The sequence below is a fragment of the Asterias rubens genome, chromosome 6 (assembly GCF_902459465.1).
Source record: "Asterias rubens chromosome 6, eAstRub1.3, whole genome shotgun sequence".
In the NCBI taxonomy this organism is placed as follows: domain Eukaryota; kingdom Metazoa; phylum Echinodermata; class Asteroidea; order Forcipulatida; family Asteriidae; genus Asterias; species Asterias rubens.
Genome location: NC_047067.1, coordinates 17,197,715 through 17,217,259, shown reverse-complemented (window position 1 = coordinate 17,217,259; position 19,545 = coordinate 17,197,715). Strand labels below are relative to the sequence as shown.

The 19,545-nt window shown below is 39.4% G+C and overlaps 1 protein-coding gene across 1 annotated transcript in view; it reads left to right on the top strand.

Annotated features, from left to right (window-relative positions):
• Positions 1 to 16,533, top strand: part of LOC117291594 — a 28,303-nt gene extending 11,770 nt beyond the window's left edge. Inside the window, exons 4-12 of the mRNA XM_033773409.1 lie at positions 7,844 to 7,926; positions 8,564 to 8,704; positions 9,391 to 9,488; positions 10,211 to 10,352; positions 12,598 to 12,665; positions 13,120 to 13,151; positions 14,051 to 14,095; positions 15,183 to 15,293; positions 16,154 to 16,533. Coding sequence (XP_033629300.1) covers positions 7,844 to 7,926; positions 8,564 to 8,704; positions 9,391 to 9,488; positions 10,211 to 10,352; positions 12,598 to 12,665; positions 13,120 to 13,151; positions 14,051 to 14,095; positions 15,183 to 15,293; positions 16,154 to 16,336 — 903 coding nt within the window. The 3' untranslated portion in view covers positions 16,337 to 16,533. The remainder of the gene's footprint in view (positions 1 to 7,843; positions 7,927 to 8,563; positions 8,705 to 9,390; positions 9,489 to 10,210; positions 10,353 to 12,597; positions 12,666 to 13,119; positions 13,152 to 14,050; positions 14,096 to 15,182; positions 15,294 to 16,153) is intronic.
• The last annotated feature ends 3,012 nt before the right edge of the window (positions 16,534 to 19,545 follow it).

Below are 19,545 nucleotides of genomic sequence, written 5' to 3'. Positions count from 1 at the left end.
TCACTCCATTAAGGTTCTTGGCTCGTACGGTGATTACATGTTAGTTCACTCCATTAAGGTTCTTCGCTCGTACGGTGATTACATGTTAGTTCTCTCCATTAAGGTTCTTCGCTCGTACGGTGATTACATGTTAGTTCACTCCATTAAGGTTCTTCGCTCATACGGTGATTACATGTTAGTTCACTCCATTAAGGTTCTTCACTCGTACGGTGATTACATGTTAGTTCACTCCATTAAGGTTCTTGACTCGTACGGTGATTACATGTTAGTTCTCTCCATTAAGGTTCTTCACTCGTACGGTGATTACATGTTAGTTCACTCCATTAAGGTTCTTCGCTCATACGGTGATTACATGTTAGTTCACTCCATTAAGGTTCTTCGCTCGTACGGTGATTACATGTTAGTTCACTCCATTAAGGTTCTTCGTACGGTGATTAAATGTTAGTTCTCTCCATTAAGGTTCTTCGCTCGTACGGTGATTACATGTTAGTTCACTCCATTAAGGTTCTTCACTCGTACGGTGATTACATGTTAGTTCACTCCATTAAGGTTCTTCGTACGGTGATTACATGTTAGTTCACTCCATTAAGGTTCTTCGCTCGTACGGTGATTACATGTTAGTTCACTCCATTAAGGTTCTTCGTACGGTGATTACATGTTAGTTCACTCCATTAAGGTTCTTCGCTCGTACGGTGATTACATGTTAGTTCTTTCCATTAAGGTTCTTCAGTCGTACGGTGATTACATGTTAGTTCTTTCCATTAAGGTTCTTCACTCGTACGGTGATTACATGTTAGTTCACTCCATTAAGGTTCTTCACTCGTACGGTGATTACATGTTAGTTCACTCCATTAAGGTTCTTCGCTCGTACGGTGATTACATGTTAGTTCACTCCATTAAGGTTCTTCACTCGTACGGTGATTACATGTTAGTTCTCTCCATTAAGGTTCTTCGCTCGTACGGTGATTACATGTTAGTTCACTCCATTAAGGTTCTTCGCTCGTACGGTGATTACATGTTAGTTCACTCCATTAAGGTTCTTCGCTCATACGGTGATTACATGTTAGTTCACTCCATTAAGGTTCTTCGTACGGTGATTACATGTTAGTTCTCTCCATTAAGGTTCTTCGCTCGTACGGTGATTACATGTTAGTTCACTCCATTAAGGTTCTTCGCTCATACGGTGATTACATGTTAGTTCACTCCATTAAGGTTCTTCACTCGTACGGTGATTACATGTTAGTTCACTCCATTAAGGTTCTTGGCTCGTACGGTGATTACATGTTAGTTCTCTCCATTAAGGTTCTTCACTCGTACGGTGATTACATGTTAGTTCACTCCATTAAGGTTCTTCGCTCATACGGTGATTACATGTTAGTTCACTCCATTAAGGTTCTTCGCTCGTACGGTGATTACATGTTAGTTCTTTCCATTAAGGTTCTTCGCTCGTACGGTGATTACATGTTAGTTTTTTCCATTAAGGTTCTTCACTCGTACGGTGATTACATGTTAGTTCACTCCATTAAGGTTCTTCACTCGTACGGTGATTACATGTTAGTTCACTCCATTAAGGTTCTTCACTCGTACAGTGATTACATGTTAGTTCTCTCCATTAAGGTTCTTCGCTCGTACGGTGATTACATGTTAGTTCACTCCATTAAGGTTCTTCGCTCATACGGTGATTACATGTTAGTTCACTCCATTAAGGTTCTTCACTCGTACGGTGATTACATGTTAGTTCACTCCATTAAGGTTCTTGGCTCGTACGGTGATTACATGTTAGTTCTCTCCATTAAGGTTCTTCACTCGTACGGTGATTACATGTTAGTTCACTCCATTAAGGTTCTTCGCTCATACGGTGATTACATGTTAGTTCACTCCATTAAGGTTCTTCGCTCGTACGGTGATTACATGTTAGTTCACTCCATTAAGGTTCTTCGTACGGTGATTAAATGTTAGTTCTCTCCATTAAGGTTCTTCGCTCGTACGGTGATTACATGTTAGTTCACTCCATTAAGGTTCTTCACTCGTACGGTGATTACATGTTAGTTCACTCCATTAAGGTTCTTCGTACGGTGATTACATGTTAGTTCACTCCATTAAGGTTCTTCGCTCGTACGGTGATTACATGTTAGTTCTTTCCATTAAGGTTCTTCAGTCGTACGGTGATTACATGTTAGTTCTTTCCATTAAGGTTCTTCACTTGACGGTGATTACATGTTAGTTCACTCCATTAAGGTTCTTCGCTCGTACGGTGATTACATGTTAGTTCACTCCATTAAGGTTCTTCGTACGGTGATTACATGTTAGTTCTCTCCATTAAGGTTCTTCGCTCATACGGTGATTACATGTTAGTTCACTCCATTAAGGTTCTTCGCTCGTACGGTGATTACATGTTAGTTCACTCCATTAAGGTTCTTCACTCGTACGGTGATTACATGTTAGTTCACTCCATTAAGGTTCTTCGTACGGTGATTACATGTTAGTTCACTCCATTAAGGTTCTTCGTACGGTGATTACATGTTAGTTCACTCCATTAAGGTTCTTCGCTCGTACGGTGATTACATGTTAGTTCACTCCATTAAGGTTCTTCGTACGGTGATTACATGTTAGTTCACTCCATTAAGGTTCTTCACTCGTACGGTGATTACATGTTAGTTCACTCCATTAAGGTTCTTCGTACGGTGATTACATGTTAGTTCACTCCATTAAGGTTCTTCGCTCGTACGGTGATTACATGTTAGTTCACTCCATTAAGGTTCTTCGTATGGTGATTACATGTTAGTTCACTCCATTAAGGTTCTTCGCTCGTATGGTGATTACATGTTAGTTCACTCCATTAAGGTTCTTGGCTCGTATGGTGATTACATGTTAGTTCTCTCTATTAAGGTTCTTCGTACGGTGATTACATGTTAGTTCACTCCATTAAGGTTCTTCGCTCGTACGGTGATTACATGTTAGTTCACTCCATTAAGGTTCTTCGCTCGTACGGTGATTACATGTTAGTTCTCTCCATTAAGGTTCTTCGTACGGTGATTACATGTTAGTTCACTCCATTAAGGTTCTTGGCTCGTACGGTGATTACATGTTAGTTCTCTCCATTAAGGTTCTTCGTACGTGATTACATGTTAGTTCACTCCATTAAGGTTCTTCGCTCGTACGGTGATTACATGTTAGTTCTCTCCATTAAGGTTCTTCGTACGGTGATTACATGTTAGTTCACTCCATTAAGGTTCTTAACTCGTACGGTGATTACATGTTAGTTCACTCCATTAAGGTTCTTCGCTCGTACGGTGATTACATGTTAGTTCACTCCATTAAGGTTCTTCACTCGTACGGTGATTACATGTTAGTTCACTCCATTAAGGTTCTTCGCTCATACGGTGATTACATGTTAGTTCTCTCCATTAAGGTTCTTCGCTCGTATGGTGATTACATGTTAGTTCACTCCATTAAGGTTCTTCGCTCGTACGGTGATTACATGTTAGTTCACTCCATTAAGGTTCTTGGCTCGTACGGTGATTACATGTTAGTTCACTCCATTAAGGTTCTTCGCTCATACGGTGATTACATGTTAGTTCACTCCATTAAGGTTCTTCGTACGGTGATTAAATGTTAGTTCTCTCCATTAAGGTTCTTGGCTCGTACGGTGATTACATGTTAGTTCACTCCATTAAGGTTCTTCGCTCGTACGGTGATTACATGTTAGTTCTCTCCATTAAGGTTCTTCGCTCGTACGGTGATTACATGTTAGTTCACTCCATTAAGGTTCTTCGCTCATACGGTGATTACATGTTAGTTCACTCCATTAAGGTTCTTCACTCGTACGGTGATTACATGTTAGTTCACTCCATTAAGGTTCTTCGCTCATACGGTGATTACATGTTAGTTCACTCCATTAAGGTTCTTCGCTCGTACGGTGATTACATGTTAGTTCACTCCATTAAGGTTCTTCGTACGGTGATTAAATGTTAGTTCTCTCCATTAAGGTTCTTCGCTCGTACGGTGATTACATGTTAGTTCACTCCATTAAGGTTCTTCACTCGTACGGTGATTACATGTTAGTTCACTCCATTAAGGTTCTTCGTACGGTGATTACATGTTAGTTCACTCCATTAAGGTTCTTCGCTCGTACGGTGATTACATGTTAGTTCACTCCATTAAGGTTCTTCGTACGGTGATTACATGTTAGTTCACTCCCTTAAGGTTCTTCGCTCGTACGGTGATTACATGTTAGTTCTTTCCATTAAGGTTCTTCAGTCGTACGGTGATTACATGTTAGTTCTTTCCATTAAGGTTCTTCACTCGTACGGTGATTACATGTTAGTTCACTCCATTAAGGTTCTTCACTCGTACGGTGATTACATGTTAGTTCACTCCATTAAGGTTCTTCGCTCATACGGTGATTACATGTTAGTTCACTCCATTAAGGTTCTTCACTCGTACGGTGATTACATGTTAGTTCTCTCCATTAAGGTTCTTCGCTCGTACGGTGATTACATGTTAGTTCACTCCATTAAGGTTCTTCGCTCGTACGGTGATTACATGTTAGTTCACTCCATTAAGGTTCTTCGCTCATACGGTGATTACATGTTAGTTCACTCCATTAAGGTTCTTCGTACGGTGATTACATGTTAGTTCTCTCCATTAAGGTTCTTCGCTCGTACGGTGATTACATGTTAGTTCACTCCATTAAGGTTCTTCGCTCATACGGTGATTACATGTTAGTTCACTCCATTAAGGTTCTTCACTCGTACGGTGATTACATGTTAGTTCACTCCATTAAGGTTCTTGGCTCGTACGGTGATTACATGTTAGTTCTCTCCATTAAGGTTCTTCACTCGTACGGTGATTACATGTTAGTTCACTCCATTAAGGTTCTTCGCTCATACGGTGATTACATGTTAGTTCACTCCATTAAGGTTCTTCGCTCGTACGGTGATTACATGTTAGTTCTTTCCATTAAGGTTCTTCGCTCGTACGGTGATTACATGTTAGTTTTTTCCATTAAGGTTCTTCACTCGTACGGTGATTACATGTTAGTTCACTCCATTAAGGTTCTTCACTCGTACGGTGATTACATGTTAGTTCACTCCATTAAGGTTCTTCACTCGTACAGTGATTACATGTTAGTTCTCTCCATTAAGGTTCTTCGCTCGTACGGTGATTACATGTTAGTTCACTCCATTAAGGTTCTTCGCTCATACGGTGATTACATGTTAGTTCACTCCATTAAGGTTCTTCACTCGTACGGTGATTACATGTTAGTTCACTCCATTAAGGTTCTTGGCTCGTACGGTGATTACATGTTAGTTCTCTCCATTAAGGTTCTTCACTCGTACGGTGATTACATGTTAGTTCACTCCATTAAGGTTCTTCGCTCATACGGTGATTACATGTTAGTTCACTCCATTAAGGTTCTTCGCTCGTACGGTGATTACATGTTAGTTCACTCCATTAAGGTTCTTCGTACGGTGATTAAATGTTAGTTCTCTCCATTAAGGTTCTTCGCTCGTACGGTGATTACATGTTAGTTCACTCCATTAAGGTTCTTCACTCGTACGGTGATTACATGTTAGTTCACTCCATTAAGGTTCTTCGTACGGTGATTACATGTTAGTTCACTCCATTAAGGTTCTTCGCTCGTACGGTGATTACATGTTAGTTCTTTCCATTAAGGTTCTTCAGTCGTACGGTGATTACATGTTAGTTCTTTCCATTAAGGTTCTTCACTTGACGGTGATTACATGTTAGTTCACTCCATTAAGGTTCTTCGCTCGTACGGTGATTACATGTTAGTTCACTCCATTAAGGTTCTTCGTACGGTGATTACATGTTAGTTCTCTCCATTAAGGTTCTTCGCTCATACGGTGATTACATGTTAGTTCACTCCATTAAGGTTCTTCGCTCGTACGGTGATTACATGTTAGTTCACTCCATTAAGGTTCTTCACTCGTACGGTGATTACATGTTAGTTCACTCCATTAAGGTTCTTCGTACGGTGATTACATGTTAGTTCACTCCATTAAGGTTCTTCGTACGGTGATTACATGTTTGTTCACTCCATTAAGGTTCTTCGCTCGTACGGTGATTACATGTTAGTTCACTCCATTAAGGTTCTTCGTACGGTGATTACATGTTAGTTCACTCCATTAAGGTTCTTCGCTCGTACGGTGATTACATGTTAGTTCACTCCATTAAGGTTCTTCGTACGGTGATTACATGTTAGTTCACTCCATTAAGGTTCTTCGCTCGTACGGTGATTACATGTTAGTTCACTCCATTAAGGTTCTTCGTATGGTGATTACATGTTAGTTCACTCCATTAAGGTTCTTCGCTCGTATGGTGATTACATGTTAGTTCACTCCATTAAGGTTCTTGGCTCGTATGGTGATTACATGTTAGTTCTCTCTATTAAGGTTCTTCGTACGGTGATTACATGTTAGTTCACTCCATTAAGGTTCTTCGCTCGTACGGTGATTACATGTTAGTTCACTCCATTAAGGTTCTTCGCTCGTACGGTGATTACATGTTAGTTCTCTCCATTAAGGTTCTTCGTACGGTGATTACATGTTAGTTCACTCCATTAAGGTTCTTGGCTCGTACGGTGATTACATGTTAGTTCTCTCCATTAAGGTTCTTCGTACGTGATTACATGTTAGTTCACTCCATTAAGGTTCTTCGCTCGTACGGTGATTACATGTTAGTTCTCTCCATTAAGGTTCTTCGTACGGTGATTACATGTTAGTTCACTCCATTAAGGTTCTTAACTCGTACGGTGATTACATGTTAGTTCACTCCATTAAGGTTCTTGGCTCGTACGGTGATTACATGTTAGTTCTTTCCATTAAGGTTCTTCAGTCGTATGGTGATTACATGTTAGTTCACTCCATTAAGGTTCTTCGCTCGTATGGTGATTACATGTTAGTTCTCTCCATTAAGGTTCTTCGTACGGTGATTACATGTTAGTTCACTCCATTAAGGTTCTTGGCTCGTACGGTGATTACATGTTAGTTCTCTCCATTAAGGTTCTTCGTACGTGATTACATGTTAGTTCACTCCATTAAGGTTCTTCGCTCGTACGGTGATTACATGTTAGTTCTCTCCATTAAGGTTCTTCGTACGGTGATTACATGTTAGTTCACTCCATTAAGGTTCTTAACTCGTACGGTGATTACATGTTAGTTCACTCCATTAAGGTTCTTGGCTCGTACGGTGATTACATGTTAGTTCTTTCCATTAAGGTTCTTCAGTCGTACGGTGATTACATGTTAGTTCACTCCATTAAGGTTCTTCACTCGTACGGTGATTACATGTTAGTTCACTCCATTAAGGTTCTTCGCTCGTACGGTGATTACATGTTAGTTCACTCCATTAAGGTTCTTCACTCGTACGGTGATTACATGTTAGTTCACTCCATTAAGGTTCTTCGCTCGTACGGTGATTACATGTTAGTTCACTCCATTAAGGTTCTTCGCTCGTACGATGATTACATGTTAGTTCTCTCCATTAAGGTTCTTCGTACGGTGATTACATGTTAGTTCACTCCATTAAGGTTCTTCGTACGGTGATTACATGTTAGTTCACTCCATTAAGGTTCTTCGTACGTGATTACATGTTAGTTCACTCCATTAAGGTTCTTCGCTTGTACGGTGATTACATGTTAGTTCACTCCATTAAGGTTCTTCGTACGGTGATTACATGTTAGTTCACTCCATTAAGGTTCTTCGTACGGTGATTACATGTTAGTTCACTTTCTGAGAGTCTTTGGCTTCACTACTAGAATTAAAAATAATCAAAATCACTTCACTTATTTCATTTCTTGTTTCTAATTTGACAACAGATTGTGCGACTTCATCAAGCACAGCAGCCAATGTACCATCAACTAATGGTGTTTTACTTTGCTACAGCAGAATGCCTTATTGTGTAAGCACACAACATTTCCCTTTATCTATAATTTAATTTGCAAATTCTAAAGTTAAACTGTTAAATGTTTGGGGGGGGGTAATGGTATTGTTTGGTGGTCCTCTCCAATCTATTTGTAAGTGGGTGTCTAGGAGGTTCTAATGTCTAAATGAAGTGTGACACATTTTTTAAACACAGAGAAGCTTCATGGGACTTTGTCATGAAGGGGAATCTTATTGAACTTTACCCTCTATACAGAGTGGAAGACCAAGGCACTCTGCCCCTAGTTTTAATGGACTACCCTGGCGGTTCAAATGGCTTCTCCCAGTGGGAGTCAAGGCAGTCTGGCCGTGTCACTGTTCAGCCGGCTTTTTCACTTCAAATAAGTTCAAAAGGAAAGGAACAAAAAAATGATTTTCAACTCTGAGCTAAGTAGGATTTGAAACTTTGCATGGTGGGAATACATACACCATGTATGATTATCTCTCAATAACTGGGGTGGTTCTAAAAAGAAAACTCTGGAGTTCTGAGCTAGCCAGTCTGACCACTTGGGTCAAACTTTTACTGTTCCTCACATTTATTGGCATTTTGCCAGTAGACCACTGTTATGGGAGAAAACTGAAATTGACATTTTTGTTTTCCCCCTATGACTTAACAGGATTGTTCATTGGGTTTATATACATGACCCACGACTAGAATTGGCAGCGGAGTACCTTAAAATGCTGCAGCTTCTTACTGTTTGTCACTTCTACCTGTCTCGATCCGTTAGACTACTCCGAAGAGATCATCTTAGTATGCAGTGAGTATGAGCAGTAGTTGACCAAGAGCCTCTTGTGAATCCTAACCCGCACTCCCGTGGTATTATAAAAATGTACCATGATTTGTCATAAAATGCGAGGCGACGTTATTTTCACTTTGTGATTTTACAAGTACACTATGTATAAATAAGGGAATAAAAGGGTAGCGACGAGTTCTTTAACGGCCGTTTAAAAACCGGCAACGATCCTGCAAGGTTGTAAACGGACGTTTAAGAACGAGTCACTAACTCTTTTATTCCCATTCATAAATGCCCTTTTGTTAAAAACATTTAAAAAAAAAAAAAAATTATAGACACTTTGACAATTGAAAACTCGAGGTTTGAAGTATTTTTTTCAAAAACTTTGTGAAGAATCTGTTTGATGCGCATGGGTTGTGTGTACCTGCGCGCCCTTAGAAATAGATTACAGGCGCGTGCTTAGAAATAGATTACGCACTGTTACTTATAGCTATGAATTGCGCGTTCCGCGTGATAATATTTGTGTACGCGCGTGCCCATAACGTTGAATCACTGCTAGAGCAGATGGCTTACCACTAGCACACTGAACTAGCCCGATGGCTAGAGACAGTATTCATGCCAGGCCTCATGCAAAGTATGCTTGTTACTGCCACTTTGCTGACTAATTCATGTAATTCTTTTTTTGGTGTTTTATTCTTGTACCTTAACAGATTAGTCTTGCCAGCCTTGATTCTGTTCCTGTCATACTTCAGTGTAGTAGCTACTATTGCTATTGTGTTAGTTAAAGACACTTTAATAGAATGCTTTGGTGAGTATAGAAATAGGGAAACAGAAGCTGTGTTTTATTGAAGATGTGACATTTGATTCCTTATCAATTACCCAATGCACCTGCTCTCCGTTTCTGGCAGTGGCTGCTGAATGCGCAGCAGCATCTTGTTAATCTTTATAAGTTGGTCTCAAACTTCAACTTTAATGTTTCTCTTTGGTCCAGTGCCTTGAGTACCTTATTGGTAGATATATGCGTTAGATAACACTCTGGTATTTTTGTTATTATGTAAATTGATATAAATTTGGTTTGCGGTAACACCATGTGTGGTAACACCATGTGTGTATCTACCTGCCAGGTAGAGTTCTTCAGAGAACTGTCTTGCTTTATTCTACTACCGCAGAGTAGATTTATCGGATTGTTCGGGAGACTTCTCAGTTCTGAAAAGAACTGTCCTGCTTTTACCTTAACGGAAGGTATAGAAAATTGGCTGGGACTACCACTTTAGCTTAAAGGATTGTTAGTAACTGCACTACTGTGGATTTAGTTCTTAAATTGGTCTTAACGTTTGGACTAGCTTGCTCTAGTCATTTTAGCGGTAGTAGAATATAGCAAGATAGTTCTCAAAAGAACAAACTACCTGGCAAGTAGATAGACACAAGGTGTTACTGCAAACCAAATATACATTAATATGTACCTCACCATGCAATGCCTCAAAACTTATATATGTAAATTGATGTTAGCCTTTACCTGTTGATCTACAGATCCATACTGGATAATGATGTCAGCTGCTGAATGCTTCTTGACGCAGCTATTCCTATTGGCTGGAATACTCATAACAAAGAAGATGAATGAGGTCACAACTATGGAGAGTGCAAGACGTCAACAAAAGCGAAACCTGTGGAGGTATGATATGATGGGCACCTGGGATGCCTGGTTGTTGGTGGAGTGACGGCGAGCCCTAGATTTCACCAAACTCTTCCTAACTTAGGATTAATCCTATTGTTTGTCAAAACGGCTGCAGGTTCACACAGCCTTTTAAAATAAACCAATCAAATTCTCAAGAGTAAAGAGTAATCTTGCTTGTCAATAAGCAGAATGCGAGCCAAAATGGGACGTAATGTCTTTTTCAGTCTGTGCCAAAATGTTGTATCGCAAAGAAAAACATAATTTACGTGAAATCAGCTATAATAATAAATATAATAATAATAAAAACAATGGAAACTATTAAAGCGCAGGTCTCCGCTGCACGCCGCACTCATGGCACTGCTTTACAGAAATTAACCAACAAGCAATGAAAGTAGCATTACATAGTTTAAAAACAGAGTTGTCAAAACATTTTTTTATGCAAAGAAAGTTTTTAAACTGTTCTTAAATTGGCCAAGTAAGCTTGAAAGTTTCACAGTTTTAGATAGAGAGGTCTGAAGCCTTGGTGGTGCGCAAAATGTAATTGTTATCCTGTTAAAGGCAGTGGACACTATTGGTAATCACTCAAAATAATTATTAGCATAAAACCTTTCTTGGTGACCCGTAATGGGGAGAGGTTGATGGTATAAAACATTGTGAGAAATGGCTCTCTCTGAAGTGCCATAGTTTTCGAGAGAAAAGTAATTTTCCACGAATTTGATTTCGAGACCTCAAGTTTAGAACTTGAGGTCTCGAAATCAACTATCTAAATGCACACAACTTCGTGTGACAAGGGTATTTGTTATTTCATTATTATCTCGGAAGTTCGATGACCGATTGAGCTCAAATTTTCACAGGTTTGTTATTTTATGTATAATGTTGAGATACACCAAGTGAGAAGACTGATCTTTGACAATTACCAATAGTGTCCACTGCCTTTATTAAACATTGCTTACTTGAAAAATTTTCCGCTTTTGATCCTGGTTTGAAAGTGTACACACAAAACCTTGTGCACCAATATTTAACATTGGTTTAAGGAGTGTCCCTTGTGCAATATGGCTGAATTGCTGTAAAGGCCTATTCTTTATGACTGTCACTGCAGCCAATAGCCATAACCATAGCCGAAGTCGCTTGATTTTGACATGGCATATTATGAAAATCACTGACACAAGTAGGTATTAGGGAGTGTTGATAATTCTGTTGTTGTCAGCATTTTTATTTAGTGCAAAAAATAAAGCAATCCAGTAGCGACAGCCAGCCCATAAGACGGACATAAATCTGTCACAGTAGACACAGTTCCCATACAAGGATTGACAAACAGAAGGAACCCATTTAATAATAATATTAAGACTTGTAATGCGCACATATCCACCCTGCTGGGTGTTCAAGGCTCAGTAACCATCCTAACCAATCCTAACTGGGAAGTTATGTTAGTTTGTGGCAGTCTATGATACCCGTGTATTGGGTTAAGCTTGAAACAATACAGTGAATGCGAGGCTGTGTATGAAGTGGTTGCTAAGGCTTTGGCTATGGGTGGACATGTCGTTATCATACATAGCGTTGAAGCATGTATACAAATATCCTGAGCAAGCCTTTATACCCCGTTCACTCAGCTCTGCGACCTTACGAAGTCCATGCCGATCACCCCGATCTAAAAAAGCTATCAAGCCGCCAAAATCAAGCATTTTGGCAAATTAACACAACTGTACTGCTTCTATGTCAAAAGGGTTGCTGACTCCCTCCCACTCTGATAACACCTATATCAAGCGATTGTTTCTACTTAACAATGGTTGCAGACGGTACTACGTTTTTATTACGACCACAGAATTCTCACCGCGATGCTACCATGTTGCTTGTACGACATTGTTGTTCCCTCTACGACTTTGCCCCGCTTATAGTTGCTACGGCCCGCTACGATTATTTTGAACGTGCTCAAAATACTCTTGGGGAGAGAATGCTGCTTCCTGGCCTAGGAGATCCCATCCCGACCAATCCACGCCCATGGAGATCCTCCCACGTTTGGCGCACGATTGGCTCTGTTCTTGGCCACTTTTCCATCGCAGTAGAAGTGGCGTCTATTTGTGAACAGGGTATTCTGTCAATTCAGATATGATATAAAGTTCATTTCTTGTGACTAGTCATGCTGAATTCCAGGTACATTTTGGAATTTGTATTGAGACGTCACTTTTTATTTGTTGTTATTATCCATATGTAAATTAATTGTCTCTTTTCTTTGTTCTCGTAGTATCATCGTAGCGTTTGAATTATCGTCCCTGACAACAATGCTGTTTGATAGCGTCATGTTGGGGCTGAGTAAGTCTTCTTTAAATTTAATCTGTAAGCATTAATTTCAACACTGAGCTGAGAAATTCAAAAGCAAAAACTCACAGGGATCACCCAAGGTTTTTTTGTCAAAACTGGAGCATTCTGGGCCCAAAGTTTGCAAGTTTATCCGAGGCACACTGAATGCCTCTTAACGGGTTTTTTCCTGCCTTCTTTTTTGTTTTACATTTCGGCACATAATATTGTTCTACAATATGTGCATATTTACCCCTTACACTAGCTTGTGCATTGGTTGAATACTAAGTCAATTTAAATAGCTCTGTTACTAAACATGCAGGGAAAACAACACTGAAATTCAGGCAAATGGAGCGTGGTTAATGCTTCAAATTGTTTCCAGTAATTTTAGGGCCATGATTCTAAAATCATAAGATGATTATACATGTTATAGTGAAAACATTATATTTCTTGTTTTCTCTTACACTAGATGCAGTAAACGACAGCTGTGGAGATATATATGTAAGCTTTAAATTGATGTTCTGTTCTTGTTTGTGGGTGTTGGACTTACATGTACCTCAAGCAGTTTCATCCCTTCTTTTTTTTTTTTTTCTTTTTACTTGGCATGGTACAGATGAAATCTAGTATGGTCTGCGGTAACACCATTGGAACATTGCATGGTACAATGAGAAAAAAACTATTATGTGCCTATGGCTCAATGTCTTTGTGATGTGGCATAGTAGCTGTAATTCCAATTAACCCTGGCCCAATTTCATGACTGCTTATTATGAAATGTTGTGCCTATGATGCCATGTAAAGCACAAATTCTATGGGCTGTAAACAAAGAATTCAATGGTTAGCAGAGCCATGAAATTGGGCCCATGTGGTTGTGGGATGTTTCATTCTAACGCTTTAATAAACACATACTTTATTTATTTAATTTTTAATGTCTGGTTTTTATCAGCAACATGATCTCACTGTTGTTGCCTGTTGATCCGTTCAGCTGTACCTTTGTTCACACCTTGTGTTTGAATCCCTTTGTTCACAGCCATATCAGCAATTGTACAGTCATTCATGTTACCTTGAACACAGACAACCACAATCTCATCTCCTATTTAAATTTTTGATGACTTTACATTTCAAGATATTTACTTTTGTATCAACTAAGAGCCACCAACCTAGTTTCATTTTGGAATTTCCTGCTATCTCATTTCATAGTCTGTCAATTTTCAATTAAAAAGAAATTTCTAGAGTCACCCTTCTGGGTTGTGAATATCTCAGCTCTCTTTTCCTCTAAGCTTTGCTTAGTCATGTCCTTCAGTTGTGTCTTTCCTTTAATGTAGAGAGTGATATTTAGGCTGTAAGATTGCCCAAGATTGCCAATTTGTTTTCACATTTCCTTTCTGTTTTGCTTTCAACAGAACCGAAATCAAGTTGTGTACAGCTGTATCTACTTTCTGTTGATGGTATGTACAAGTGATCCACTATGTGCCTAAATAACTTTGACTTGTTGATGGTTACATGTATTTTGGAACGGTGACCTCTCTTAATAGTGGTCTGCTGGCATGATGCAAGTTAGAACCCCTTTAAAACGGTTTTCCAAGTGATCTCTAACATGGTCTTTGATGAGATCAGCTTTGTAACAAGCCGGCTGACAGTTCAGCAAACCAAGATTAGTCGTAGATTCGTTGTTAGGGGCCTGGTGAGGCTGATAGCACACGGCAGTAGAAGATCTTACTTTCTGCTTACCAGTATGCATCCCCTGTGAACATTACTCCACTTGCCGATTCCATTGCATTTATAGGATTTAAATGCATCCATTGCCAGTGTCAATTGATGGGGAGACATTTTAACTCTGATTTCTTTTAGTTTGCGGCTGATGCTGCAGTGGGTAATGCATGGTTGGCCTAGGAGAACAGTGTACACATGTTCTATGAGCAATGGAATGTTCCCAAAGGCATATTCCTGCAATCCAGTGGACCACCAGAATGTACTGCTGAACCCTAGAGTTGTGACAAACAAGGGGAATATTTCTACACTAGAGAACATGTGCATTATCATTTTGAACATTCTAATGGAATGTTCTGGTGGTCTAACGGACCGGTCCATGTCTCATCATCATCATTTAGTGGTCGCAACTGAGGTTCCATGCACAACGTCACGCCAGAGGTGTTTATCCCTCATCATGTTTGAAAGGTCCACGATTTCAGCCTCCTTATCTCTACCGATCACGTCAATATAGTTGAGTGGTCTACGTCCTCTATTAGGGCACAACAGTCTCCATTATAACGATGCCAGCTGGAATACTTCACTTAGCTATTTTTAACTTTCCAAGAAGCTCCCTAAAGCACATATCTTACCATTAGACCATTGAGCATTGTCAAGAAGCCAGTTTGAATCAGGTTATTGGCAGAGCTGGTACAGCAACAATTTAATAGCTGTAATCATTGCATCAGGGGATAAAGAGAATTTCGTTTTTACCCTTTGAATGTTCTATGATAAGAACCGTATACTGAGTGATTAATAATCCTACCAATTCTTTTCATTGCTTAGATATTCAAGATAGTAGTACCCATCGTCACCCTCCTCGCTGTCTTTGATCCGGTCTCAAGACTCAACGATACTGGCCAGGAAGATTTCTTTCACAGTGACACACATTATGGGGTGAGTTAATGTCAAACTGTAGGCCTACCCCACAAACTCAGAGTAATGTGCTATTAAAGACAGTCAAGAAATTTAAGATGTTTTAGAGGAGAGTAAATAAAATGAAGTTGTACCCAAGCCCACGAACAAATTTCCAGAAGTCAACAGAGAATTTAGTCTTTGCCCTAACAGGCTCAAATAAGGCCATGTCCAAATTGGTTGCTACAGCTACAGCTACTGCTACATGTAGGGCTGGATCACCATGTCATCATGCATTGATGTATATGCTGGACATCCTTAACAACAGTCGTAGCCAGAGCTGTAGCCATCAAATCGGATACAGCCTAACTTTTCTCGCATCTTGCTGGTCTTCAAAGCACCGCACTGGCTTCTTGTTCAGCAGTGTATTTTTTATTTTACTTTCAATCCTAACAAAAGCCGACCAGTCTATCAACAAAACCTCACCTCAATACATACACCAACTCGTATCACCCTTAAAGCCATTGACAATGTGTCAACTTCATTATAGTGATACCCCATTGCCTGTTTCATCTGCAAGGCATACAGTGATAGAAGCTTGTCAATAACTGCCCCAGCATGTAACTGCTGCCTTACAAGCACTTATCCAATATTACGTGTTCCATCGAGCTCATCAATACTGTCCCTATGCTCCAGTGAAGTGAATAGTAGTTTTTTTCTTGACACTTTGCCTTGTCGTTATTGTTCAAGACACTGGACAGCTTTGGTAATTGTCAAAGACCAGTCTTCTCACTTGGTGTGTCTCATCATATGAACAAAATAACAAAGCTGTGAAAATTTGAACTCAATTGGTCGTTGAAGTTGCGAGAAAATAATGGAAGAAATTATTGTGTCCCACATAGGCATTTCAAGACAGATCAAATAGCTATCGCCGCCTGTACCCACCCGGCTCAGAGGACCATGGTGTATGGATACCCCCCTCAGAGTATGCCAGCCCTACACGACGGACACAGTCTTTCCCTAAGATGCCCATCATAACAGAGGAGCATGAGCCCATCAGTGCATCTCTACCAGTCACTGCATAAAGATGAGAAGTGGTCAAATGGCCAATCCAATGACTACGTTAATGGGGTGTTGTGGGCTGGGGTGTTTTACAGACAGAAATGCTACAAATGCACCAGATTATAAAAAAGTGTTTGGGTTCAATCCACATAATAATAATATAATAATATCAAAGTCTTATATAGCGCATGTATCTACCAACAAGGTACTCAAGGTGCTTAGTATATATTATTTATACAGAAAGAGAGGTTATTGAAGTTATGAATTGTGAGACCCAATTATGTAGCACCTTATAAGGGTTGACAAGGTGCTACGGCACATTTAGCAGCCACATCCAGGAACACCGGGGCGAACCCCTTCTCTTTTCGATTAGTGCACTGGGTTCTTTTTACATGCGTTACACAACACATGGGACCAACGGCTTTACGTCCGACGAAGCAATGGTTAAGTGTCTTGCTTAAGATCACAATTGTCATGGCTGGGGATTCGAACCCACACTGTACAGAAACACCAGAGTTTGAATTTGGTGCTCTTAACTGCTCTGTCCTGACACTTCCATAACATTACTGGAGACCCATTACAGAGAGCTTCCCATATCGTACATATATGAACCACAAGGCGCGTTAATCCGGAGGTTGTTGGTTCGAATCTCAACCCCAAAAATCATTTTATTGTTTAAATATTTGTTTTTAAGCATTTAACCCAACTGTACCAGTACAAGCAAACGCCCTTTGGATTTGTCCCTATACATTGTACTCATGTCAGCTTCTAAGTATGAGCACAATACTTATCATGTGTTATTTATAGCGTTGTATCTCACCTTCAGGCTTGTTCAGTACAGGAAAGTCAAGATCGGAGGAAGGTTCTATGATTATTTTAATTATGCCACTGTGTAATAGTAATAAGTCTTGTACATACATCTACAAAATACTTATTTAACAATAGTTTTTGTTTTAGGAGAAATTATGAGTTTTATAGGACAAGTCTTTTCAGTGTTTTAATTAAATGTGGCAGCTTGTGATGTGGATAAAGGTACTTCTTGAACGCCTTAAGATATGATATAAATATTTGTAAATTTGGGATTAATTTTATTGGAGAAATGCCTTGATAAGTTTAGAGGATACGCCTTTAAAAACACAATCAATTATTTTAGGAAAAAATAGTAGTGTGTAGAAGTTAAATAACCGGATACGTTTTTAGCAACACAGGGTTTGAAGTCAGTATTGACAGGGTGTGGAAAGCCTCAGGATGTAACAACGCAGGGTTTGAAGTCAGTATTGACAGGGTGTGGAAAGCCTCGGGTGTGGAAAGCCTCGGGTGTGGAAAGCCTCGGGTGTGGAAAGCCTCGGGTGTGGAAAGCCTCAGGTGTGGAAAGCCTCAGGTGTGGAAAGCCTCAGGTGTGGAAAGCCTCAGGTGTGGAAAGCCTCAGGATGTAACAACGCTTTCAGGTCTTGTGGAAAGTCGCTCCGTTTTCAGAAAATTGAACTTTGACCCTGATGGTTGGTATCTTGTACCGAATCACTTGTGACAGCATAATCTGACCAATAATATCCATTTAAGAGGATGGCCCGATGCTGTCTCTATGTACGTTCTGTTTGTTTCTGGATTAGGGATATCTTGATCGGGAGAAGATCATTACAATTGCTGTAACGATCCAAATGTAGAAATAGATATAGAAATTGATTGTATGTATCTCTGGTATGAACCATGTCACATTGTTTACTAAAAGAGTGTCTCTTGGAGTTTTTCCAGGTCATTTCCTGGCAGGCAAGTGGTTACGTTGTACAATAATCTCTGCATATAATATCAAATGTGGTTGAAATAGCAGCTGACAGCCGAGTGAGTTTGGAGTTTTGGACCCTTTCTTCATATCAATAGCTGATGACAAAATAACACCCTACAGTCTTCATTAAAGGTATGATGGGTTTTTTGCGCACTGAGCAAGAATGTACAATTTGTGACTGCAGGAAGTCCTGACTTCGTTGCGCTTAGATAAACATGTGATGATATTTTCAATTGTCAATTTGTATCATAGTGTACTATCAAAATGCAAAGTGTCTTCCAAATCGGTGTCAATTATTGTAAATACAACATAGTTAGTGTCATCTTGTTGCCACGGCAGCATAGCAGACAGTTACCCTGGGAGGATGCGCTGTCATTTACCAGTCTACTCAAGTACCAGTTGCATAATTTTCATGGATGATAGAGGAACATAATGGTAAGCTGTGTCAAAGAATGAGTCCCCAATTGGGCATGACAACAAGTGATGTGAAGTAAAGATGTAATTCTCATGGTGTTACCTATGGAACGGTGTTCTATTCGTTGTATAATTTCAGCAAAAAAAATGCTGTTCCTTTTATTTGTTTTATCCTTACATGTATAGTTTTTAAAAGTTTATATAGTTTTTTTTATACCAATTGTTTCCAACATAATGTAAAGTTTACTAAGTAATCAAAGTACTTTATTATATTAAAAACTCTTCGTACTGTTCGTTAAAAAAAATGATGCATATTTTTATTTAAAAAAAAAATCTGAAAAAAATCCTTTTTATTATGTATGTTTGAAAATCTTATTAGTTCGTAAAAATGAAAAGTTATAATTACTTGGTAAACTGTTGCTGTATGATCTTGTAAATTGATGTGCTGGGTGTCTTAAAAGGCTGTGTTCGAAGGCGTTGAGGATTTGGCAATGACTTGAGTATTACCGTTGCTTTTGCAGTCAGAGGCCATAGCCAAAGTTATTCCGTTCCAACACTTCGTGAACACAAAAATATAAATTGAATTCTCTCAATTTCTTGTTGACACAAAGATAATTGCGGATTCCAGTTACACAGAGAAAACTAGATAAGCTTTTTATAATGCATGTAAAAAGCCAAAGTTATTATAATTATATACAAATACAGGTATCTTAATTAAGTTGGGATGGTAGACTTGGTTTTCAATCCAAACTAAGGCCATATCTGAGTTGACACCTACAGCTATGGCTAGAATTGACTGTTGCTAATGGTATTTCTAAGGATGCCCTACTTCAAGGCATGATGACACAATAATAATAATACAATATTGAAGTCTAATACAGTGCACGTATCTACCAAACGAGGTACTCAAGACGCTGGGTTTATACAAACTTTCAGAAAGCTAGGTTATTGCAGTGATGAATTCTGAGACCCAATTATGTAGCACCTTATAATGTAATAGAAGGTGCTACGCCACAGCCAAGAACACCGGGGCGA